The sequence below is a fragment of the Phocoena sinus genome, chromosome 19, assembly GCF_008692025.1.
Source record: "Phocoena sinus isolate mPhoSin1 chromosome 19, mPhoSin1.pri, whole genome shotgun sequence".
Lineage (NCBI taxonomy): Eukaryota > Metazoa > Chordata > Mammalia > Artiodactyla > Phocoenidae > Phocoena > Phocoena sinus.
The window spans coordinates 17,688,505-17,710,112 of record NC_045781.1 but is presented as its reverse complement, the minus strand read 5'-3'; the positions used below and the strand labels follow the sequence as shown (position 1 = coordinate 17,710,112).

Here is a 21,608-nt window from a genome sequence, read left to right as displayed (position 1 = left end):
AATTCACTCCCACGTGTTGTATTCTTTTTGATGCTACTATAAATGGGATTGTTTTCTTAATTTCTCTTTCCAATAGTTTTTGGTGTGTAGAAACACAACTGATTTTTGCACATTGATTGTACATCCTGCAAATTTACTGAATTCATTTATTAGTTTTAACAGTTTTGTGGTGGAGCCTTTAGGGTTTTCTATATATAATTTCATTGTCATCAGCAAACAGAGGCAATTTTACTTCTTCCTGTCCAATTAGAGGCTTTTTATATCTTTCTTGCCTAATTGCTCTGGCTTGGTCTTCTAGTATTCTGTTGAATAAAACTGGTAAGGGTGGACATCCTTGTGTTGCCCCTGAAGGTTTCAGCTCTAGATGTAGGCTTGTCATATATGGCCTATTACTATGTTGCAGTATGGTCCTTCTACACCCGGTTTGTTGAGAGCTTTTATCATGACAATATGTTGAATTTTTGTCAAAATTTTCTGCATCTATTGAGATGATCACAGGTTTTACTCTTAATTTTGTTAATATGGTGTATTATATAGCAAGTCCCCTACATACAAACCTTCAAGTTGCGAACTTTCAAAGATGCAAACATGTGCTCCATCAACATCAGGCATGAGTGAAACTGCAGCTTGCCCTCTGTCTCCTATTGCTGATGGTCCTTCAGCTGTACCAGCTCCCACCTCCTCTCCCTCCTCCAGTCAGTAACTCTTCTTGCCTATTCACTCCACGCCAACCCCTGTATGCCAGCCGTTGTACTGTGCTACTGTGCTATATCGTACTGTACTGTACTGTGCTACTTACTATATCGTAAGATTAAAAATGTTTTATTTTTTGTGTTTTACATATTGTGTGAAAAGTATTATAAACCTAGTATGGTACAGTACTATATAGCCAATTGTGTTTGTTGGGTACCTAGGCTAACTTTGCTGGACTTAGGAACAAATCGGACTTACAAATGTGCTCTCGGAACGGAACTCGTTCGTATGTAGGGGACTTACTGTACTGACTAATTTGCAGATGCTGAACCATCCTTGTATCCCGTGAATAAACAGCACTTGATCGTGGTGTTTGATCCTTTCAATATACAGTCATCCCTCTCTGTGGAGAACTGGTCCTAGGACTGGCTGTGGATACCAAAATCTGCAGATGCTCAAGTCCCACAGTTGGCTCTCCAGATCCACAGTTCTACAGCTGCCAATTCAACCAACCGTGGATTCTGTAGTACTGTACGTATTTACTGGAAATAAAATTCACGTATAACGCACCCATACAGTTCAAACCCATGTTGTCTGAGGGTCAACTATACTGTTGAATTCAGTTTGCTAATATTTTGTTGAGGATTTTTGTATCTCTGTTTATCAGGGACATTGGCCTACAATTTTCCTGGAGTGTTCTTGTCTGGCTTTGGCATTAGGGTAATGCTGGTCTCGTAAAATGAGTTTAGCAGTGTCTCTTCCTCTTCAATTCTTCAGAAGAGTTTGAGAAGGGTTAGTATTAATACTTGGTAAGATTTCAAACAATCAGCTTAGTTCATTGATCTTTTCTAGTTTTTATTTAATTTATTTCTGCTATGATCCTTGTTATTTCCTTCCTTCTATTAACTTTGGGCTTCATTTGTTCTTTTTCTATTGAGGTATAAAGTTAGGTTGTTTACTTGAGATCTTTCTTGTCTCTTAGTGTAGGTGTTTATTACTATGAACTTCCCTCTTGGAATTGCTTTTGCTGTATCCAATAAGTTTTGTTATGTTGTGTTTCCATTTTCATTTGTCTCAAGATGTTTTCTGATTTCTTCTTTGATCCACTGTTTGATCAGAGTAGCATGTTGTTTAATGTCCACATATTTGTTAATTTTCCAGTTTCCTTCTTTTAATTGATTTCTTGTTTTACACTATTGTGGTCAGAAAAGATACTTGATATGATTTCAATCCTTTTAAATTTATTAAGACTTGTGTTGTGGCCTAACATATGATCTATCCTGGAGAATGTTACATGTGTGCTTGGAGAAGGATGTTTATTCTGTTGCTTTTGGATGCAATGTTCTGTATACACATGGTCTGATGTATCATTTAAGGCCAATGTTTCCTTACTGATTATCTGTCTGGATGATCTATCCATTAATAAAAGTGGGGTATTAAAGTTGTCTACTATTATTGTATGACTGTCTGTTTTTCTCTTTAGGTCTGTGAATATTTGCTTTATATTTTTAGGTGTGCCTATGTTGGGTTCACAAATATTTATAAATATTATATCCTCTTGTTGGAGTGACCTCTTTATCATCTTATAACCACCTTTGTCTCTTATTACAGTCTTTGCCTTAAAGTCTATTTTGTCTAAGTAAAGCCAACCCACCTTTCTTTTGGCTTCCATTTGCATGGAGTACATTTTTCCATCCCTTCACTTTCAGTCTGTTTATGTCTTTACATCTGAAGTGAGTCTCTTGTAAGCAGTACATACATGGGTCTTGCTTTTTTATCCATTCAACCACTCTATGTGTTTTGATTGGAGAATTTTAGCCCATTTATATTTAAAGTAATTATTGTTAGGTATGGACTTAATTGCCATTTTGTTCACTGTTCCCTGGCTTTCTGTAATTCCTTTTGGTTCCTTTCTTCTCTTGCTCTCTTCAAGTGTGATTTCATGATTTTCTGTAGTGTTACATTTAGATTACTTTGTCTTTACTTTCTGTGTATGTACTATAGGTTTCTGCTTTGTGGTTACTATGAGGCTTACATAAAACAACTTATAACCGTCTATTTTAAGTTGATAACTTAAGTTTGAATGAATTGCAAAACTACATTTTTTATTCTCTCCCCATTTTATCTTTATGATGCTGCAATTTACATCTTTTTATCTTGTATATTCATCAACAAATTATTGTAGTTATATTTTTACTATCTTTGTCTTTTAACCTTCATACTAGATTTATAAGTGATTAACCCACCAACTTCACAACAACAGATTATCTTTAATTTTACTATATATTTACCTTTACCAGTGAAAATTTTAATTTCATGTTTTCCTGTTACTAATTAGTGCCCTTGTATTTCAGCTTGAAGAAAGTCCTTTAACATTTCTTGTAAGGCTGGTCTGGTGGTGATTAACTCCTTCTGCTTTTGTATGTCCTGAAAACTCTTTACCTCTGTCTACTCCAATTCTAAAGGACAACTTTGCTGGGTAGTGTATTCTTGGTTGAATATATTGTGCTACTCCCTTCTGGTCTGCAAAGTTTCTGCTGATACATCTTATGAGGGTTTCCTTGTATGTAACATGTTTTTCTCTTGCTGGTTTTAAGATTGTCTCCTTGTTTTAACTTTTGACAATTTAATTATAATGTGTTTTGATGTGGGTGCCTTTGGATTCATCTTATTTAGAACTCTCTGGGCTTCCTGGATTGAGATGTCTATTTCTTTCCCCAGGGAACTTTTCAGCATTATTTCTTTAAATGAGCTTTATGCCCCTTTCTCTCTTTCCCCTCTGGGACCTCTGTAATCCACATGATGGCATTCCTTAAGCTATCTTCACTCTTTTTCATTCTTTTTACTCTTCTGTTTGGATAAATTCCACTGCCCTGTCTTCAAGCTCACTGATCCTTTCTCACACTTGCGCTAGTCGGCTGTTGAAACACTCTATTGAATTTTTCACCTCAAGGATTATATTCTTCTGCTCTATGATTTCTCTTTGGTACTTTTTAAATATTTTCTATCTCTTCGTTGAAATTCTCACTTTGTTCATGCTTTCCTGACATTGCTGAGCATCTTTATGACTGTTATTTTAAACTCTCTTTTAAGTAAATCACTTATCTGGATTTCATTAAGATCAGTTTGGGGAGATTTATCTCGTTCTCTTCTTTAGAACATATTCCCTTTTTTCTTCACTTTCCTTTACTCTCTGTGTTGGTTTCTGTGCATTAGAAAAAACAGCCACCTCTCCTGTCTTGACAGAGTGGTCTTGTATAGGAGATGAGTCTCATCCATCAGCCTGGCCCAAGCTCTTGGCTGCCTCTCAAACCTCTGTGATTGTCCAAGCTGCTGCCTTTATTCTTAGTGGTTCCCAGTAGTTGGGGATGTTCCAAGACCCATCAGAGAAAGGGAGGGTGGGAAGAAGGGAGGGAGGGAGAAAATAGAAAGGTGCTCAGAAAGACTCTACTTTGGATGTATCTTTTTTTATACCAAATTATAATAAATATGAGCCCTTTAGAATTGGAAACCAATTCAACAGGAAAGGTTAAAATATCAGAAAACTGATTTTTCTTAATAGGAAACATTACCTCTTCCTTGGATAAATGCCTGAATTTTGTTTGATATCTACTCAGTTCTACATTCAAACAATGAACAGTCAGTTTCAATCCATCATTTTCATCCACCAGTTCTTGAGCTTGTTTTCTTAGATAATGTAACTCCGGTGCAGCGACTACTGAAAAATATAAATTCAATATTATACCATAAGAACTTATTTCAAATTTATCAAGATTTTATATAAATTGCTGATTGTCCTTCTTTCCCTTTTAGGCTCACAAAGGCAGTGAATGACAGATATATAGATACAAATGAATAAAAGTTACCAAGTTTTTTTAACACTGAATAGTCAACAGTGTTTTGGAAGTTTGTGAAAAATTTTGCATGTATAATTAAGGTAAAATAAAAATTTTAGGTTGAAAAAAAGTCATTTCAGATGATAGACAAATATGTTCCATGAAAATTATATAGAATAAATGGAGAATTTATTACAACTAATAACTTTCCCACATAATAGTAATGTCTTATTAGAAAACGTCATAGAAAATAGATCCCACAAAATAATAGCACAAATAATATAAAGTATCTAGAAATATGCCTAAGACAAGAAATATGCAGGGTCTGTATAAAGAAAACTACAACATCTTTCTTAAGGCCATAGTATTAGACTTATATAAACAGATAAATATACAGAGAAAACATTGAAAACAGTGAATATTTATATGACCTTAGCATTATTATTATTATTTTTTTAGCCGTGCCACGCAGCACGTGGGATCCTAGTTCCCAGACCAGAGATTGAACCTGCCCCCACTGCACAGTGCAAGTGTGGAGTCTTAACCACCACAGAAGTCCCTGATCTTAGCATTAAAAAGAACTTGACACCAATGGCACAGGTCATAACAGAAAAATATCCTATATGTTTAGCTGAATTATCAACAAACTGAGAAAATATTACATACATGACAAAGGCCTAAAACCCTTAATATGTAAAGAGCTCCTACAAATCAACAGAAAAGATCAAAGCATCTCAATTTAAAATGGGAAAACTTATAAAAGAGAAAGAAAATGACCCACAAAGATAATGAAAAAAATATTCAACTTCATCAATAGTAAATGAATTAAACTAAAATGGTATTCTTCTTTTTTTTTTAACCTATCAAATTCGCAAGGAAAATACAATCCTCATCATTGGTAAGTATGTGGTGAAAGAGCCACTTTTATATGCTGTTCATGGGGATAAAAACTGATATGAAACATATGTACAATACTATGCTAAGAATCAAAAGAAGTATTGGAATTTTAGCATAATAATAATGACACAGCAGATGAAATCAAATTTCAACAAGTATAAGGATATTAATGAAAGACCTTAAAATCATAACAAAATATCAAGAACATTAATATCACCAAATACTGTAACATAAAATATTAACTTTCAAAATAAATAGGAAAATTTGAATTCTTGTTTGTTCCTTTAATAAAAGAACTGTGTAGTTGTCCCCACCTTCCTGAGAGGATGCTTTCTCAACTTCTTTCAGCTTTCCATTTTCTTTTTCCATTCTTTTAAGTTTTAACTGTAGTTCTTTCATTGTTTTTTTTATTATGTTAAGTTCAAGAGTAAGGGTTTGATTTGCATTGTTTAGATGCAAATTGTCTTCTTTTAATTCCTCGAACTTTTCTTTGGTTATTTCTATATGTCTTTGATGTGTTCTACCATTTACATCTAAAAAGGCACAGGAAAAATGTTTTAAAATATTAATTGATATTTACAATTCTACATCAAAATTACAGGAGACAATTTCAAAAACCACATGAGCAACTCTTCATGTCAGTGCCTGCAAAGAGAATGGCCTATACAGCAAAGGGTGCATGGTCTGTTGAGACTACAGTGAGCAACAGGAAGAGGGATGACAGAGGGGGAGGCAGGAGCCAGTGGAAGCTCTATACTGTTGGACATAGGATTGTACATATCATAATATGCAGAGTGGAGGTTGTATCCTGCAGGCCACCAGGAGCCAGAAAGCCTTTCAGGCAGAAGTATGGAAAGAAGAGGCTCTACTCTCAGATGAATCCCTGAGGCCAGCAGTGAAGAAACCTAACAGGAAGGAGGCCTAGCCCAGAGGCAGGGAGACCAGTCAGGAGACTCCTAGAGTAGGGATGGAGAGGAAAGGACATGAGAGAAGGATTCAGGGGCGAAAGCTCAGCAGGGCTCAAGAACTCAACTGGGTGTGGACAGTGAGGGGGGCAAGTCAAGGATGAGCACCGAGACCTGTGGTTTGGAAGACATCTAGCCAGACAAGGGACACAAGCATGGCAGGGGAAGGGAAGCCCAGGCTAGGACACGGGCCCGGAGCTCTGAAGGCAGCCTCAGCTGGAGAGACTGAGGCGCCACCAGCATGTGGGCAGACCTGAAGGCACCGGGGTGAGAAGAAAGCCAGAGACCACGAAGGATGTTAGGAAGGAGCAGCAAGAAAGATGGAGGAAAGCAGAGAGCGATGTTCCACAGAGAGATCAAAGGAGGTGAGGGCTACGATGGGCTCCCAGCCCGGGCAGAGCTTCTGTGTGCAGATGTGCAGACAAGGGCGGGAATGCTGGTGGCTCCAGACAGCCTCCCCTGACCTCTGACACACACATCCCCAACCCCTAGAACATGAAAGGAAAGTCTAAGAAATGAGTAACTCCACAGCTACACTGAAAACAAGAGGCGAGCCACCAGGAATCCCGGAAAGAAAACATTTGAGATTAGATTGAAGATGGAAGCTGCAGCCTAAAATATGCCAGGAGAGGTCAGCTACTGGAGGTGGGAGTGCTTCCAGGGATGTGCTTTGCCCTGGCAGGTAGCGGGGACACAAAGTGACCTAGAAAGGGCTGATGAGGTATCCAGTTAATGTGCCAGATGGGATCAGCAATGGTTCAAGTCCCCTGGGCCGGGTAGTACAGACAGGCTCTGAGGACAGATGCAAGCAGGCACTGGGGCTGGGGAAACTCAGGAGGAAGAGGGACCCCCGAACCCCCTGGCTGACCACACACCCTGTCTGTCCCTGTCAGTCACTGGAGACAGGCTGTACGCCTGACAGCCCACTGGTTTCCCCCTCTGAGCAGCCTGCAGTAATCAGATACAGCATCCCCAGGCAGACCAACAGGGACTCCCAAGGACCAAGGCGAACACATCACATCACCAAGAACCATGTGAGCTAAGAGAAGCACCAAAATCAAATAACAGAGGACACAGCTGGCTGCTCAGCAACTATAAGATTTTTGAATGGGTGTAGTTAAGATTCCAGAGAGATGTTTGTCAATACTTAATAGAAATCATGGAAACAAAGAGTTTCATTCACAATACAAATTCAAAGGATGGGCTGAGCAGCAGAATACATACAATGAAGAATCAACCTGTGGGCTAGACATTAGAGGCCCAGCAATATCCCAGAATACAGCAGCACCAAAAACACCGAGATAGAAAGGGTGAAAACAAAGCCAATCAGACATGGAGGATAGACAAAAGCCTTGATTCCTGATAGGATTTTCAGACTAGCAATGTGAGGCTTAACAGGAAAAAAATTACAAAATCCACCTTGAAAGCTAATGAGGCTCCTCAAACTGTAGAGGGGATAGCACCCCAGAAAGTATTTCCAGACCCCTCAGCTCTGTCTCTAGCCCCTGAGCAGAGCCCCCGTTTGCATACACCCTCCTCCCAGTGTCTGCCTACAACCCACAGGTCCACTCCCCTCCCCAGGATCTGAGCACATGCCATGGGGACATATATCCATCATCCAACGTGTACACATTTGGACTCTCTCTTTTAAGGCAAAGGTGGAAATTCAACAAACTGCCTCCTCTTCCCAATTCTGATAATGGGACAGAAGCAACAGCCTTTACAGGAAAAAAAAAAAAATCTTTGTTTTATGTGAGATTATTCTGGGTATTCACTAGAACAATCAGCTTTTCAATCACAATGAAATTCAAAAGGCAAATACCTGGAGAGGGTGGAGGTTTTCCACACAATGATGGTTTTTCATCCTAAGGAAGAAAACAACATGAGAGTAATGAATTAAGAGTCTCAGCATCTCCTAAAAGTGGATTGGCACAAGCAGGTAGGTCATCATATATCAAATATTTAAGTACTTGTTCCCCCTTCATTTTGGCTCTTATAGTTGCTAGTTTGTTTTAGCTTTAGAAACTTTAATATTCACTGTTTCTTTTAAATGAACCAAAACCTTAAGGGATTTCCCCTCTTGGCAGGTTCTCTGAGCAGCAAGGGAAGTCCTGCTGCTTTCTTCCTGCCTTTTTGTCCATGAGTTCAGTGTCTTTTTTTTTTTTAATTGGAGTCTAGGTGATTTACAATATTGTGTTAGCTTCAGGTGTATAGCAAAGTGGTTCAGTTATACATATATATTTTTTTCCAATTCTCTTCCATTATAGGTTATTATAAGATACTGAATACAATTCCCTGTGCTATACAGTACATCCTAGTCGCTTATCTATTTTATACATAGTAGTGTGTATCTATTACTCTCATACTCCTAAGTTTTCCCTCCCACCATCCCCTTTGGTAACTATATGTTTGTTTTCTATATCTGTGAGTCTATTTCTTTTTTGTAAATAAGTTCATTTGTATTATTTTTTAGATTCCACATAAGTGATACCGTACAATATTTGGTTTGTCTGGCTTACTTCACTCAGGATGATAATCTCTAGGCCCATCCATGTTGCTGCAAATGGCATTTCATTCTTTTTTCTGGCTGAGTAATATTCCTCTGTGTGTGTGTGTGTGTGTGTGTGTGTGTGTGTGTGTGTGTATACCACATCTTCTTTATCCATTCATCTGTTGATGGGCACTTAGGTTGCTTCCATGTCTTGGCTATTGTAAACAGTGCTGCTGTGAACACAGTATCTTTGGAAATTAGAGTTTTCTCCGGATATATGCCCAGGAGTGGGATTGCTGGATCATATGGCAACTCTATTTTAGTTTTCTAAGGAACCTCTATACTGTTGTCCATAGTGGCTGTACTAATTTACATTCCCACCAACAGTGTAGGAGGGTTGCCTTTTCTCCACAATTTATTATTGGTGGCCAGTCACAGTGTTTACATGCAGGTCCCATAAGTGACAGGCCATCAGTTCACATTCTAAAGCATGTGATATGACTGTAGGTGCTGAGCAGAGATGCACAAAGCAAATTCCAACTGGCCTTTTCTCCTTGGGATATGCAAAAAGACCCCATTAGCTTCAGAGAAGCACGTTTTCAAAGCACTGAGAAGGGCTTCCCTGGTGGCACAGTGGTTGAGAGTCCACCTGCTGATGCAAGGGACACGGGTTTGTGCCCTGGTCCGGGAGGATCCCACATGCCGCGGAGTGGCTGGGCCCGTGAGCCATGGCCGCTGAGCCTGCGTGTCCGGAGCCTGTGCTCTGCAACAGGTGAGGCCACAACAGTGAGAGGCCCGCGTACCGCAAAAAAAAAAAAAAGTACTGAGAAAAGAATACAACATCCTCCTTTTCAACCCAAAACTTAGAGGAAAGGGAAGTTTTTGAACTTTTGTTCATTTTTCTACTACACATCAGTCTGATTCTAAGTTTCTAATTTCTGCTGAAAAAGTAGATAAGGTTATAAATTAACTCTACTGAGAAGTCTTTAATTTTTAAACTCCTTTGACATCGCAGAATTAAAAACTTAAATAAACTATTTCCACGTCTGCAAACTGGTTATTGTCTATTCATTCTACAAATGAAAATGTAAATGTAAGTGATTTCTAATCCCTCAACACATTACATTCATTTTAAACTATGCAAAACATGAGTTTCTTCATGTTTTAAAACTTTTTTTAAAGAAACATTCAATGGAAAAGAACTCTTAATGGAAGTTTTCTTCCCCACAAATCACAAAAGTTGTTTTGAAATTATGGTGGAAATTCTACTAATTGAGAAAATCAGTTTTTAAAAAACAATCCTTGGGCTCCCCTGGTGGCGCAGTGGGTAAGAATCTGCCTGCCAATGCAGGGGACATAGGTTCGAGCCCTGGTCCGGGAAGATCCCACATGCCTCGGAGCAACTAAGCCCATGCGCCACAACTACTGAAGCCCGCATGCCTAGAGCCCGTGCTCGGCAACAAGAGAAGCCACGGCAATGAGATGCCTGCGCACCACAACGAAGAATAGCCCCAACTCGCCACAACTAGAGAAAGCCCGTGTGCAGCAACGATGACCCAACGCAGCCAAAAATAAATAAATAAATTTTTAAAAAACACACACACAAAAAAACAATCCTTACCTTTAAATTCAGAATAGAATGTTTACCATCTGATTAAAAAAAAAGAAAGAAAACTTTGTAAAGCAGAGAAAGACATCTGAAAACTCAGAAGAGTACAATCTTAGGAACTCACCTTCTGCAGATGAGCTAAACCAGGCCCAGGTGGGCAGCCTTCCCAAGGCCACATGAGAAGCGGGTCCAGAGCCAGGCAGGAGCCCAACTCGGAACTGCTCATCTCTCCCCGCTGCTCGTTCCTGAGCACCTTCAGTGGCTCACATGATTGGAGAACCAAGGCCAAACTCCTCAGCGCGACTCTGAGCCTTCTCCATCTTCCCAGCACTCCCCCTCCCAGAGCTCTCTACCCGTCCCACCGCCATTCCCCAGATGGGCTGAAGCTGATGCCTCCCCGTCTCCCCGCCTACAGTAGCAGTCCACTCGGTCAGATGCTGGTACCTCGACCAAAGGATGTCAGGGTCCAAGCTTCTTGGCCGGGTACTGCTAGGGCGCAGAGTGGCACCTCAGGCTGACAGAGTTTGAGGCTTTAGCCTTTAGACAATAATTATCAGCTAGCATTATGGAGGATGCTGTGCTTCACACATACGACTAAATTTCATCCTTATAAATTTAATCCTTATAAGAACCTGATGAGAGGTGCACTCAAACTGAGTAGAAGTGGGGTTAAGGAACTCACCAAGCCTCTCGCCACCTGGATATGACAGAACCAAAGCACTAAAAACCAGTGTTTCTGATGTGTTGCCTAAGGATCACTCACATCAGACTCTCCAAAGAGCTTGTTAAAAATACAGACCCTCTGGGGCTCCAGCCCAGATTCACTGACTCAGAATTTGGGGCTGGGGTGGGGCCTTTTCACAAGTGTCCAGGGGCTTCTAATGCCCATCACAGACCAAAAACCACTGGAGGAGCTGAACTCCCTCCCAACCACCACCTGCGTTCCCAGTTCAACACCACCTGTGTTACCAAGTGCGCCAGTTACCACACTGCCTTTCAGCTCCAAACCCACCTTTATTGCTGGCTTGTGTTACTGCAGCAGCGCTACCTTGCCAGGAGGAGGAAGGGGCTTGGGTTCCTCACTCCAGAAGGCGGTCTCCATCCTCTCTCTTTCCCTGCGTTCCTCTTTTTCTCTCCCCTCTCCTCCTTTCTTCCCTCTTTCTAGGTGGCCAGCAGCACTTCCCCATGGGTGGCTTCTCCTGGAATTCCCCTGGAGAGGGCAGCTTTCCAGCGAGTTCTGTTAGCAACACACCTCGGCTAACTTCTCCACCCGCCAGTGGACCACAGCTGCACCCTCTCCAGTGTCTGCATTGGAGATTCTCCAAATGTTTCTTCTCTTGGGGGCCCTCTGTTAACAAAAGAGGGAGCAGCTGTTCTCTCTATCTGCTATTCCTGCATTCTTTAGATTTCTCTCTACCCCTTAGTAGGCAATCCTCTTACAGTCAATAATTCTTTACATTAAACTTTCCTTTTTCAAATCACCATATACATTCTGTCTACTGATTGGATTCTGACTGATATATAACACATCAGGCCACAGACAACACAGACATTAGAAAGTGGATGGACATGTATGAACACAGAGATATTCAGGATGTGTTATGATTTTTTAAAAAAGGCAGGTAATAAAATAACATACATTTTATTCACATACGCATTCGAAGTTGTTAAAATTGTACTCTACGGGAGTACAATTATGTGTGTTTAACCTCCTATATTTCTGCATTTCAGTTCGTTTTTTTTTTTACAGTGAGAAAATATTAATTCTGTAATTTAAAAAGAGATATGGGCTTCCCTGGTGGCGCAGTGGTTGAGAGTCCGCCTGCCAATGCAGGGGACACGGGTTCGTGCCCCGGTCCAGGAAGATCCCACATGCCGTGGAGCGGCTGGGCCCGTGAGCCATGGCCGCTGAGCCTGCGTGTCCGGAGCCTGTGCTCCGCAATGGGAGAGGCCACAACAGTGAGAGGCCCGCATAAAGCAAAAAAAAAAAAAAAGAGATATACTTTTTACTTGAATTGAATATACACATGGATTTCCCACAGGGATAAGGTATGCTGGCCTAATCAATTGGCGTTTTCTGGCACAGGTATTAGTAGGCTGGCCTTCTGCTTGTCAATCAGTCCCCTTGTGAACTGACTTATATGAGAGTTTTCTTGAGCCTAAGCAACTCTGAGGGTCCTGATAAAGCAGTGACTGGTGCCCACTGTATGCCAGGCTCTCCTTCTCACTTCTCAAACATAAGCCACCTCTTAGGAAACGGAAAACCTTTGTTCTTTAATGTGCTGAATTCTCTCACTGTGCCAAATGAAATGTACAAGGATGCGCTATTGCCAAGTTGTATCATAGACATGTCCCTGCACTCTTTCATCCAAAACACCTGTAGTCACAGCCTGCCATGGGCCAGGACCCTGATCCAGGCACTGGAGCTAGCCTGGTGAACAAGACAGACAAGCTCACTCGCTCATCCTGGGGAGACCACTGGGTACCCGCCTCTCACAGCGCTAGACCTGGGGCGCAGAGAGGAAGGAGCGTGTGGAGCTTCAGAGCCTGAGCCCTGACCCTCCACCCCAGGGGGCCTCTCTCGGCTGCCGGAACTGACAAAATGGACCCCAGTGTGAGGGCCTCAGGCTTTAAAGATGACCGAACACCCGGGCAATCAACTATTTTCACTGTAACCCAGTGAAAACAAAACTCAGGGATATTCCCACTTAAAATCATGGAATCACAGTATGAAGGTGCAATGGCTACATGTTCCCCCAAGTTAACCAATATTTATTGCCACAAAATGCTTTTAGATATTAAATTAAAAAAATTTTTTTTTACCTTTTTCTTGTGTATGCTCTGGTGGAACAGGTGAGCCTGGAAACCCATCTTGTTCAGAAATATTTTCCTCATCTCCACTGTCCACCCCATGTGACGATGGAACCTTTTTGTTACAAAAGACAAAGGAACAGCCAACTATGTGATAAGTGCTTCTGTATCAAATTTCTTCCCAACAAACCCAAACGTCTTATTCCACACCTTCTCCACTGCTCTTTCTTCTCTAAGACATAAAAGGACCGCATCTGGCAGGGCTGGATGAAATCTCGGGTCCCTCAGGAGAAGCCCAGTGGCAAAGGCAATGCCGTCCAAATTATGCTTAAGCCATTGAGAACTTCACAGCCACTCCCACCCCCCCCCCCCCCCACAATGCTACCTGGGCAGCTCGCCTTCCCCATTCCTGCCAGGGACCAACTCAGGAAAAGGGGCTGCCTCTGGCCTGCTCTGCATAGTACCCAGTACCACCCTGCCTTGGTACTGATGCTGTGTATTCATCTCTGCATGGGACAAGACCTGCTGACGAGCCCTGTGAGAGCCCTCATCCAGGCAACTGTTTGGGATCGAGGCCCATTATGCTGGCTGGCTGTGAGTCCGCTGTGAATGCTTCCTGATGGAATGGAACTCTCCCCTGTGCTGTCTGTGAGCATCTTCTACGTAGGTATCATGAATGGTGGCAGGGCTGCAGAGCTGCCCCTCACAGACCTGTGGGCCATGACTGGGACCTCCCCTGATGAACAGGAGACCACCCCACTGGCAGGGCTCTGGGAGGTGGGGACAGAGGCTGCCCAAGGGGAAGTGCAGTGAACCATGTCTTGTACAAAAAGCTGTGACTGGTGCTCCCTGGCTGGCTTCCCTTCTGCTACACTGAATAGTATCTTGCGTATGCGATCACCTTGGCTTAGCTGTGCTGTGCTGCAGGCCGTGGAAGGGTCATCCCCATGGCTGGCAGGGAGGGGGCAGAACTCACTGGCAAGATGCCCAAGAGAAGGGGCATTTCAGAGCCAAAAGCTAAGGCTAGGCCCACCAGGCTCTGGGTACAGGGCTCCAGGGCGACCCAGCTCAGAGCAGCAGAAAGGTCTCCCACTCTACTCATCATCTGAAGGGATTAAAAAGAAATGACCTCTTAGGTTTTGTCTCCTAGGAACCCACCTGCCTTGTTCACCCTATCAAAGATATATTATGCTACTCACTTTTATCAAGGAAATACGAAACTGCTATGGCTTCCCTGGTGGTGCAGAGGTTAAGAATCCACCTGCCAATGCAGGGGACGTGGGTTTGAGCCCTGGTACAGGAAGATCCCACATGCCGCGGAGCGACTAAGCGTGCACCACAACTACTGAGCCTGCGCTCTAGAGCCTGCGAGCCATAACTACTGAGCCCACGTGCCACAACTACTGAAGCCTGTGTGCCTAGAGCCCATGCTCTGCAACAAGAGAAGCCACCGCAATAAGAAGCCTGTGCACCGCAATGAAGAGTAGCCCCTGCTCGCTGCAACTACAGAAAGCCCACGCGCAGCAACAAAGATGCAACGCAGCCAAAAGTAAATAAATAAACTAAAAAAAAAAGAAAATGCTAAAGATACCCTATTATGGAAAATAATGTTTGGCAGCATCTACTAGCACTAAGACTGATCGTACATATGCCCTATGACCATACATATATCACTCATCAGTATATATGAGCGGTATAGACCCACCAGAAATATACATATATACACACAAGTGTTCATAGCAGCACTATTCCTAAAAGCCCCAATCTGGAAACAACCAAATATTCATCTTCAGTAAAATGAATAACTAATTGGATGTTATAACTGTACAACTGGATACTATACAGCAATAAGAACGAACCAACAACTGCTACACACAATGACAGAAGACTCAAAAACTCCAAAGAATACGTACTGTATGATTAAAGTCATAGAATCCTCAGAATAGGCAAAACTAACCTATGGTGATTTTCTAAGATCCAGTCTACTTTCGGAGTCAGGGCAGTGGTTAACTCTTGGGGGAGTAGTGAGTCCTCTCAGTCACAGAGGAGGACTTCTGGGGTCCTAGTAGTGTTGTTCTTTTTCTTTTAATCTGCATGGGGGCTACTTTGTAAAAATTCACTGAGCTGTACACTTATGGCTAATATGCCTTTTGTGTATATTTCATACAGCGATAAGTAAGCCTAAAGAATTTGTGACAATATTCTAAAAACACTCTAATATAAAAGTTTTAATTTAAAACATTTTTAAAACTATTACATACTTCTGAGTATGAAAATCACCTGGTTACTAAAACAAAAATTGTTTGGGTACTGAAGGAAGGGAGGAAGAAGCCGGCCAACTCAGCCACAGTGCTGCCATCAGGGATGCCAGGAGTGGCCTTTCCCTCATCCGTCTGTAGCCCTGGCCTAACCTCCTTCATCCTCCTCCTGGTTAGGACACTAACTCAGATTTTAAAGGGTAAAATGTACATGCTAGAATTTACAGGGTAATTATCAGAAAAGAAAACAAGCCAGTATAATTTGCAAACTAGTAGAGGGAAAGAAATAGAACTAAAAAAACCATCAATCCAAAAGAATGGAAGAGGAAAAGAGATACAGAGTAATAGGACAAGTAGGAAAAATAAAGATGGCACATTTAAACTCAAATATATCCATATAAAATGTTAAACATAAAAGAACCGAATGGTCCAGTAAAAAGACAAAGGAAAAGTTGGTCAAACTTAGTTAACAAAAACCATATGCTGCATTGAATTGTAAACATTAAATGGATGAATAGTATGTATGTGAATTATATCTCAGTAAACTTAAAAAAAAAAAACCAACTAGATGCTATTTACAAGACAGAGCTAAACATAAGGATATAGAAAGGTTAAAATTAAAGGATGGATTGGGAATTCCTCGGATATCCAGTGGTTAGGACTTGGCGCTCTCACTGCTGGGGCTGCGTGGCATGGCCAAAAAAAATTAAAGGTTGGAAAAAAATAGACCACGCAAATATCAAACAAAAGAAAGATGGAGGGGACTTCCCTGCTGGCACAGTGGTTAAGAATCCGCCTGCCAATGCAGCGGACACGGGTTCCAGCCCTGGTCTGGGAAGATCCCACATGCCAAGGAGCAACTAAGCCCGTGTGCCACAACTACTGAACCTGCGCTCTAGAGCCTGTGAGACACAACTACTGAAGCCCGCGCGCCTAGAGCCCGTGCTCCACAACAAGAGAAGCCACCGCAGCGAGCAGCCCGTGCACTGCAGCTAAGAGTAGCCCCTGCTCGCTGCAACTAGAGAAAGCCCATGAGCAGCAACGAAGACCCAATGCAGCCAAAAATAAATTTAAAAATTAATTAGAAAAAAAAGAAAGATGGAGAATGTCAGATGAAATAGACATTAAGGCAAAAAACCTCTTTAGAGATAGAGAGGTTCACTTCATAGTGACAAACTGTTCAATTTACCAGGAAGATATAATTTTAAATTTGTACACACCTAAAAATGTAGTCAGGTGCAAAATAATACACGTTCTATGATTCCATGAATATAAAGCTCAAAACTATGCAAAGCTAATCTGTGACATCTTCTCTTACTTGGAGGTGAAAGCAAGATACTGGAAAACCTGGCAACATGGCAAAGAAGCTGCAGCGTCTAGGTTCCTGTGACTGTGGAGCGAGCCAACTGTAAGAGCCAGCGGTGATTAACCCTGAGGACGCAAAGGGTGCAGCCCCAAACGGCACTGGCACCTTCCCAGATGCCCCACCTCAGATCAATGATGCCAACCTAAGAACCCCAGCCCAAAGGGACAGACACTAGTGGTGGAGCAACAGAAGGGTTCAGTTAGCTCCACCTCAGGGTAAAGTCCAGGCAAGAGTGTGGTCAGATTGTGCAGTGGACCAAGGACTAACTCTGGGAGGGGCAGTTTTGATCTGTAGGGTAGAGGGACCGCGCGGGCCTGCACTGGGACCTTTGTAAGTCCGAGAGCATGCTGGACCTCCCCTGGTTTGGTACGCTATGGTAAGGGAAATAAGCGTTTGTGAATCCACGCCTCCTCACTGCTGCATGGAGGAGACCCCACCGCTGGAAGATGACAGGGCTCACTCTTGGTGGCTTCTGCAAATTGGCTGGTGCCTGACTTGAGATCCTGGCCTTCTACCTCCACCAGTGGGGGTCCAGCTCATGCAGAGGTGCTTGCATTGGTAGAGCAGAGTCAATGGTCTACACGTGCATACACTAACCGTGGACATTCCTATCCGCACAGGGATGTGTACGTGTAAATGTGGACAGGGAGACTGCAGGCACCGCAGCCCACCCGGCAGTCAGGGCCCCGCTTCTACCTTGCTGAGAGAACCCTGATTTTGTTCAGTGCAAGTGGGCTCAGCCCATAGTGATAGTAACCCTCTTCCCCTTAGCCAGTAATTGGCCAAGGGATGGGCATGTGACCAGTGAGCCTCCTGCTGGGAGGCTCCCAGGAAAAAATGTTCCCCGTAATGAACACAGTGCAGCCTGAAGGACCTTGCCCTGCTTCCTCCTGTCTGCAGGAAGAACTCGCTGCATTTGATGACCACAAAGAGCAGGCCAAGAGAATCTCAGGAGCCAGCCTTTGACAGGCAGCTGAAACAATTTGGAATCTCCTACCTTTTGATTTTGTTATGTGAGAGAGTTAAAGGTCTATTATTTAAACCTTGTGTTTGCCTGTTTGATTATTTGTAGCCAAGAAAATGATACAGACATCAAAGTGACCGCAGAGGCTTGTCCTGGAGAGAAGAGGAGGGACGGAATGGCAGGGTTTCAGGGCAGTGTTTGCTTTACATGCAGTATCAAACGTTTTTATAAGACATGGGGATTCATGTATACTTGTGTAACGGAAAGAAACTTTTAAAGAAATTAAAAACTGTGGAGAGAGAAGGGGGACAGTCCTAATCCTCAACCACAGCAGCAAAAGATTCCCTACTACTCCTTGGCCTCCAGAAGTTTCTAGAGATAACTGGTTTACCCAGGCATGACTGATTCCTCTCTGGATCCAAGGACATGGCAGACACTCAAATATTCGTTGGTTGGCAGTTGGCTGGACGAATAAATGAACAACATGAATGAATATATGATATTTTATGACAAGATGCTCTTCAAATCCACAAACACAACAAGAGCAAGGATGGGTGACAGAGGAGCTTCAGTGACATCCTACCGGTGACTTCCTGAAAATGGTAGCAGGCAATTAGACTACACTCTCCTCCCTTAAAACCTGTTGAAATCAATTGAAAGAATGAAAAGAAAAAATGCAAGCAAGCTTAGTCAATGGCCAGAAAACAGCTACCAAACCTATGAAATGTGGAAGAGAGGGAGAATGCCAGCAGCCGCCAAACTTCCTCAGATGTCAGGTATGCAGATGCTCCGACAGTCATGAACTGTCACTTTGTTGCAAAGGTCCACAGTGATCCTCTGACAGGTGCACTGACAGCAAGGATGTGATGGTCCCCGGAGACGTACAGTAACTCCCACAGGGCAGAAGGGAGGGCGGGCGAAGCCAAAGGGAGACACTTGGGAGAGCCCACCTTTGCCATCCAGAATCCAGCTCTATACTCTCAAAGAAGTTAGACAGCACAGGCTGACATGAGGAACCCAAAGAAGAGATCCAGGAGATCAGGTAAAGTGATAAGGCAAGAGAAAGATGTGTGAAGTAAATCAGCAGAACTCACAAAAACAAAAGGCAAAATAAAACCACTACAGAGGTAAAAGCTATACAGGAAGCCATAAAACATAGTGACCAAGTGCTGAGAGAGATGAGGATAGACAGAGTAAATCACACAAAGTGAAGCTGAAAAGGAAATGGAGGGACAAGGGATTACAGAAAACATAATAGACATGGAAGACAAAGGATATCCAACCAATGCATAACTAGTGCTCCCAACGGAGAATACAATGAACGGATGATGAAACCAGTCAAAGATAAAATAAAAGAGGGGAGGAAATATTCCCTGAAAATAAAAAAGGGAGATGAAAATCTATGTCTACAGAATTAAATTATATGCACTAAATTTCAGGAAAAAAGGACAGAAAATAATAAACACCACGATTAATCCTGGTGATATTACTGAACTTCAAAAGATAAAAGAATGAACCTACAAAGGTATCAGGCAGAAAAATCAAGTGACCTCAAAGGGGAGAAGAAAGGCCTTAACTCGTTCTTTGCTGTCACTCTCAGCAGTCCTCTCAGAAAAGGTTATGTGGTCTCATGCCACCGTGTACCCTTCCTTTAATTAATTATTAATTGTGTGACTATGGACTCTGTCTTATACTGATTCTCCAGCACCTAGCACAATACCTAGTACTCAATCGATGCTCAACAAAGTTAAGTGTTGAATTATTTACCTACCCAAAGACAGTTTCCTCCCTAACACAGTCCTTTATAAGATGAAGAAGCTGAGGCACAGAGACATTATCAGACCTCCCAAGTCACACAACTGGGAACTAGAGAAGCTGGGACTTGGACTCAGGTCTCTGTCTGTGGCGTTGCTCTTTCCACTGGGCCCTAGTGTTGTGGGAACTGACCACACGTTCACGCACCCCACTTCCCTTGCAGCCTTACTTTTGGGTGGCATCAACAAGACAACTGCTGAAAACAAGACTTGCTTTCCATTTGTTAGGCTATTTCTGAGTGGGTGCACACCTCACATGAAGATGTTTGCCCAAACTACCCTGAAACACAGACAGAGGCATGAGGTAGAGACTTATATCCAAATTGCCTGATGTGGGTTGTTCTGTTTCCTTATCTTACTAGCTTCGATAAAAAAGAATAAAACTGTAAATTATTTATCTGAGATTATAGAATGTCTACAGTAAAAATAAGGAGGGCAATTTTACTTTTTTTTTTTTAAATTAAAACGTCCCCCATTGGCAGTATCTCCTTCAGAGCTAGCGCCATCTAGTGATGAAACAGCAGTTTTACATGCTGCACGCATCTATTCTTTTCAAAGATATGTATTTTAATCATATGATAAATTTAAGACTACTTGGTCAGTTTGAAAAAAACGAAAAAAGCTCTATGTCTAAGAAATATTCTTGATAGGCACAAGGATTGTAAACACAAATTTTAATTCTAAACAGGGAAAACTGGGTTGCCCTGATCTGAATCCAGCCTCTGCCACTGGGTGGTTGGTTGGATGATCTTGGGCAAGTTATTTATCCTGTTTCTTCACACACTTACCGCCAGGGGTGTGAAGTAAACGAAATGGCACGTGTGAGCTGCCTAGCAAATATCAAATGCTCAGAAAAGGTCAACGTGTCTTCCTCCCCCTATTGTATTGTAAGGCTGTGGGAAACTGAAATCCCCTTCCAGCTTAAGGGCCCCTTCATTCATGCCATCTGCAACCGGCCAGGACAATGTTCAGGTTATGATAAGACCTTGCAACTGCAATCAGTTACTAATACTCCACCTCCGGCTCCTGGGCTGTATAGGGAAAGGCTTTCCTGTTGGCTGGGATGTACAGAAAGGTGGAGACCGGCACACACACACTGCTGCTGGGAAGGCAACTGGGAACCACTGCTTTGGAGAACAATTCGGCAATATCTAGTGTGAAGAAGCACACATAGGTACACGTACCAAACGTGCAAAGGAATAACCTAAATGTTCATCAGGAGGTGAGTAGACAAATAAATTAACATGTATCCATCTCAAAACTTCAATGCTGAGTGAAAAAGCCGAGAGGTGGAAAGATTGATTCAGTACGGTGACCTTCGTACAATTAAAAACATATATAGGGCTACCCTGGTGGTGCAGTGGTTGAGAGTCCACCTGCCGATGCAGGGGACACAGGTTCGTGCCCCGGTCTGGGAGGATCCCATATGCCATGGAGCGGCTGGGCCCGTGAGCCATGGCCGCTGAGCCTGTGCGTCCGGAGCCTGTGCTCCGCAACAGGAAGAGGCCACAGCAATGAGAGGCCCACGTACCGCAAAAAAAAACAAAAACAAAAACAAAAACAAAACAGACTTCTAGAACACATCCCAAATCCAGAAGAAGATGGCTATCCAGGGATGGAGCAGATGGGAGACAAAGATTTCAACCCTAAGTGTAATTTTCTTTCTTTTATTAAAAAATCTGAAGCAAAAAACCCCAAAAAAACGAGAAACAAAAGATAAGATGTCAAAAAAAAAAAAGATAAGATGTCAATACTTGTTCATTCTGGAGCATGAGAACACTAACGTGCTATGCTATTTTCTGCTTCTCAGTTGCGGGGGGCTGGGTTATAGAAAATGTACGTGTTCAGCTCTAACAGACAGTGCCGAGCAGCTCCCCACAGCGGTGGCGTCAACTCCGCTCCGG

General features: G+C 42.5%; 1 protein-coding gene across 4 annotated transcripts in view; it reads right to left on the bottom strand.

Annotated features, from left to right (window-relative positions):
* The window catches only part of CEP89 (centrosomal protein 89), an 81,001-nt gene that overhangs the window by 45,668 nt on the left and 13,725 nt on the right, over positions 1-21,608 (bottom strand). For 3 of the 4 annotated variants that reach the window (XM_032613756.1, XM_032613758.1, XM_032613759.1), the window contains exons 5-9: positions 13,315-13,417; positions 10,504-10,532; positions 8,214-8,256; positions 5,741-5,959; positions 4,266-4,411 (exon numbers count right to left, since the gene is read on the bottom strand). In XM_032613756.1, coding sequence (XP_032469647.1) covers positions 4,266-4,411; positions 5,741-5,959; positions 8,214-8,256; positions 10,504-10,532; positions 13,315-13,417 — 540 coding nt within the window. The remainder of the gene's footprint in view (positions 1-4,265; positions 4,412-5,740; positions 5,960-8,213; positions 8,257-10,503; positions 10,533-13,314; positions 13,418-21,608) is intronic. The other variant, XM_032613757.1, reaches the window with a different exon arrangement.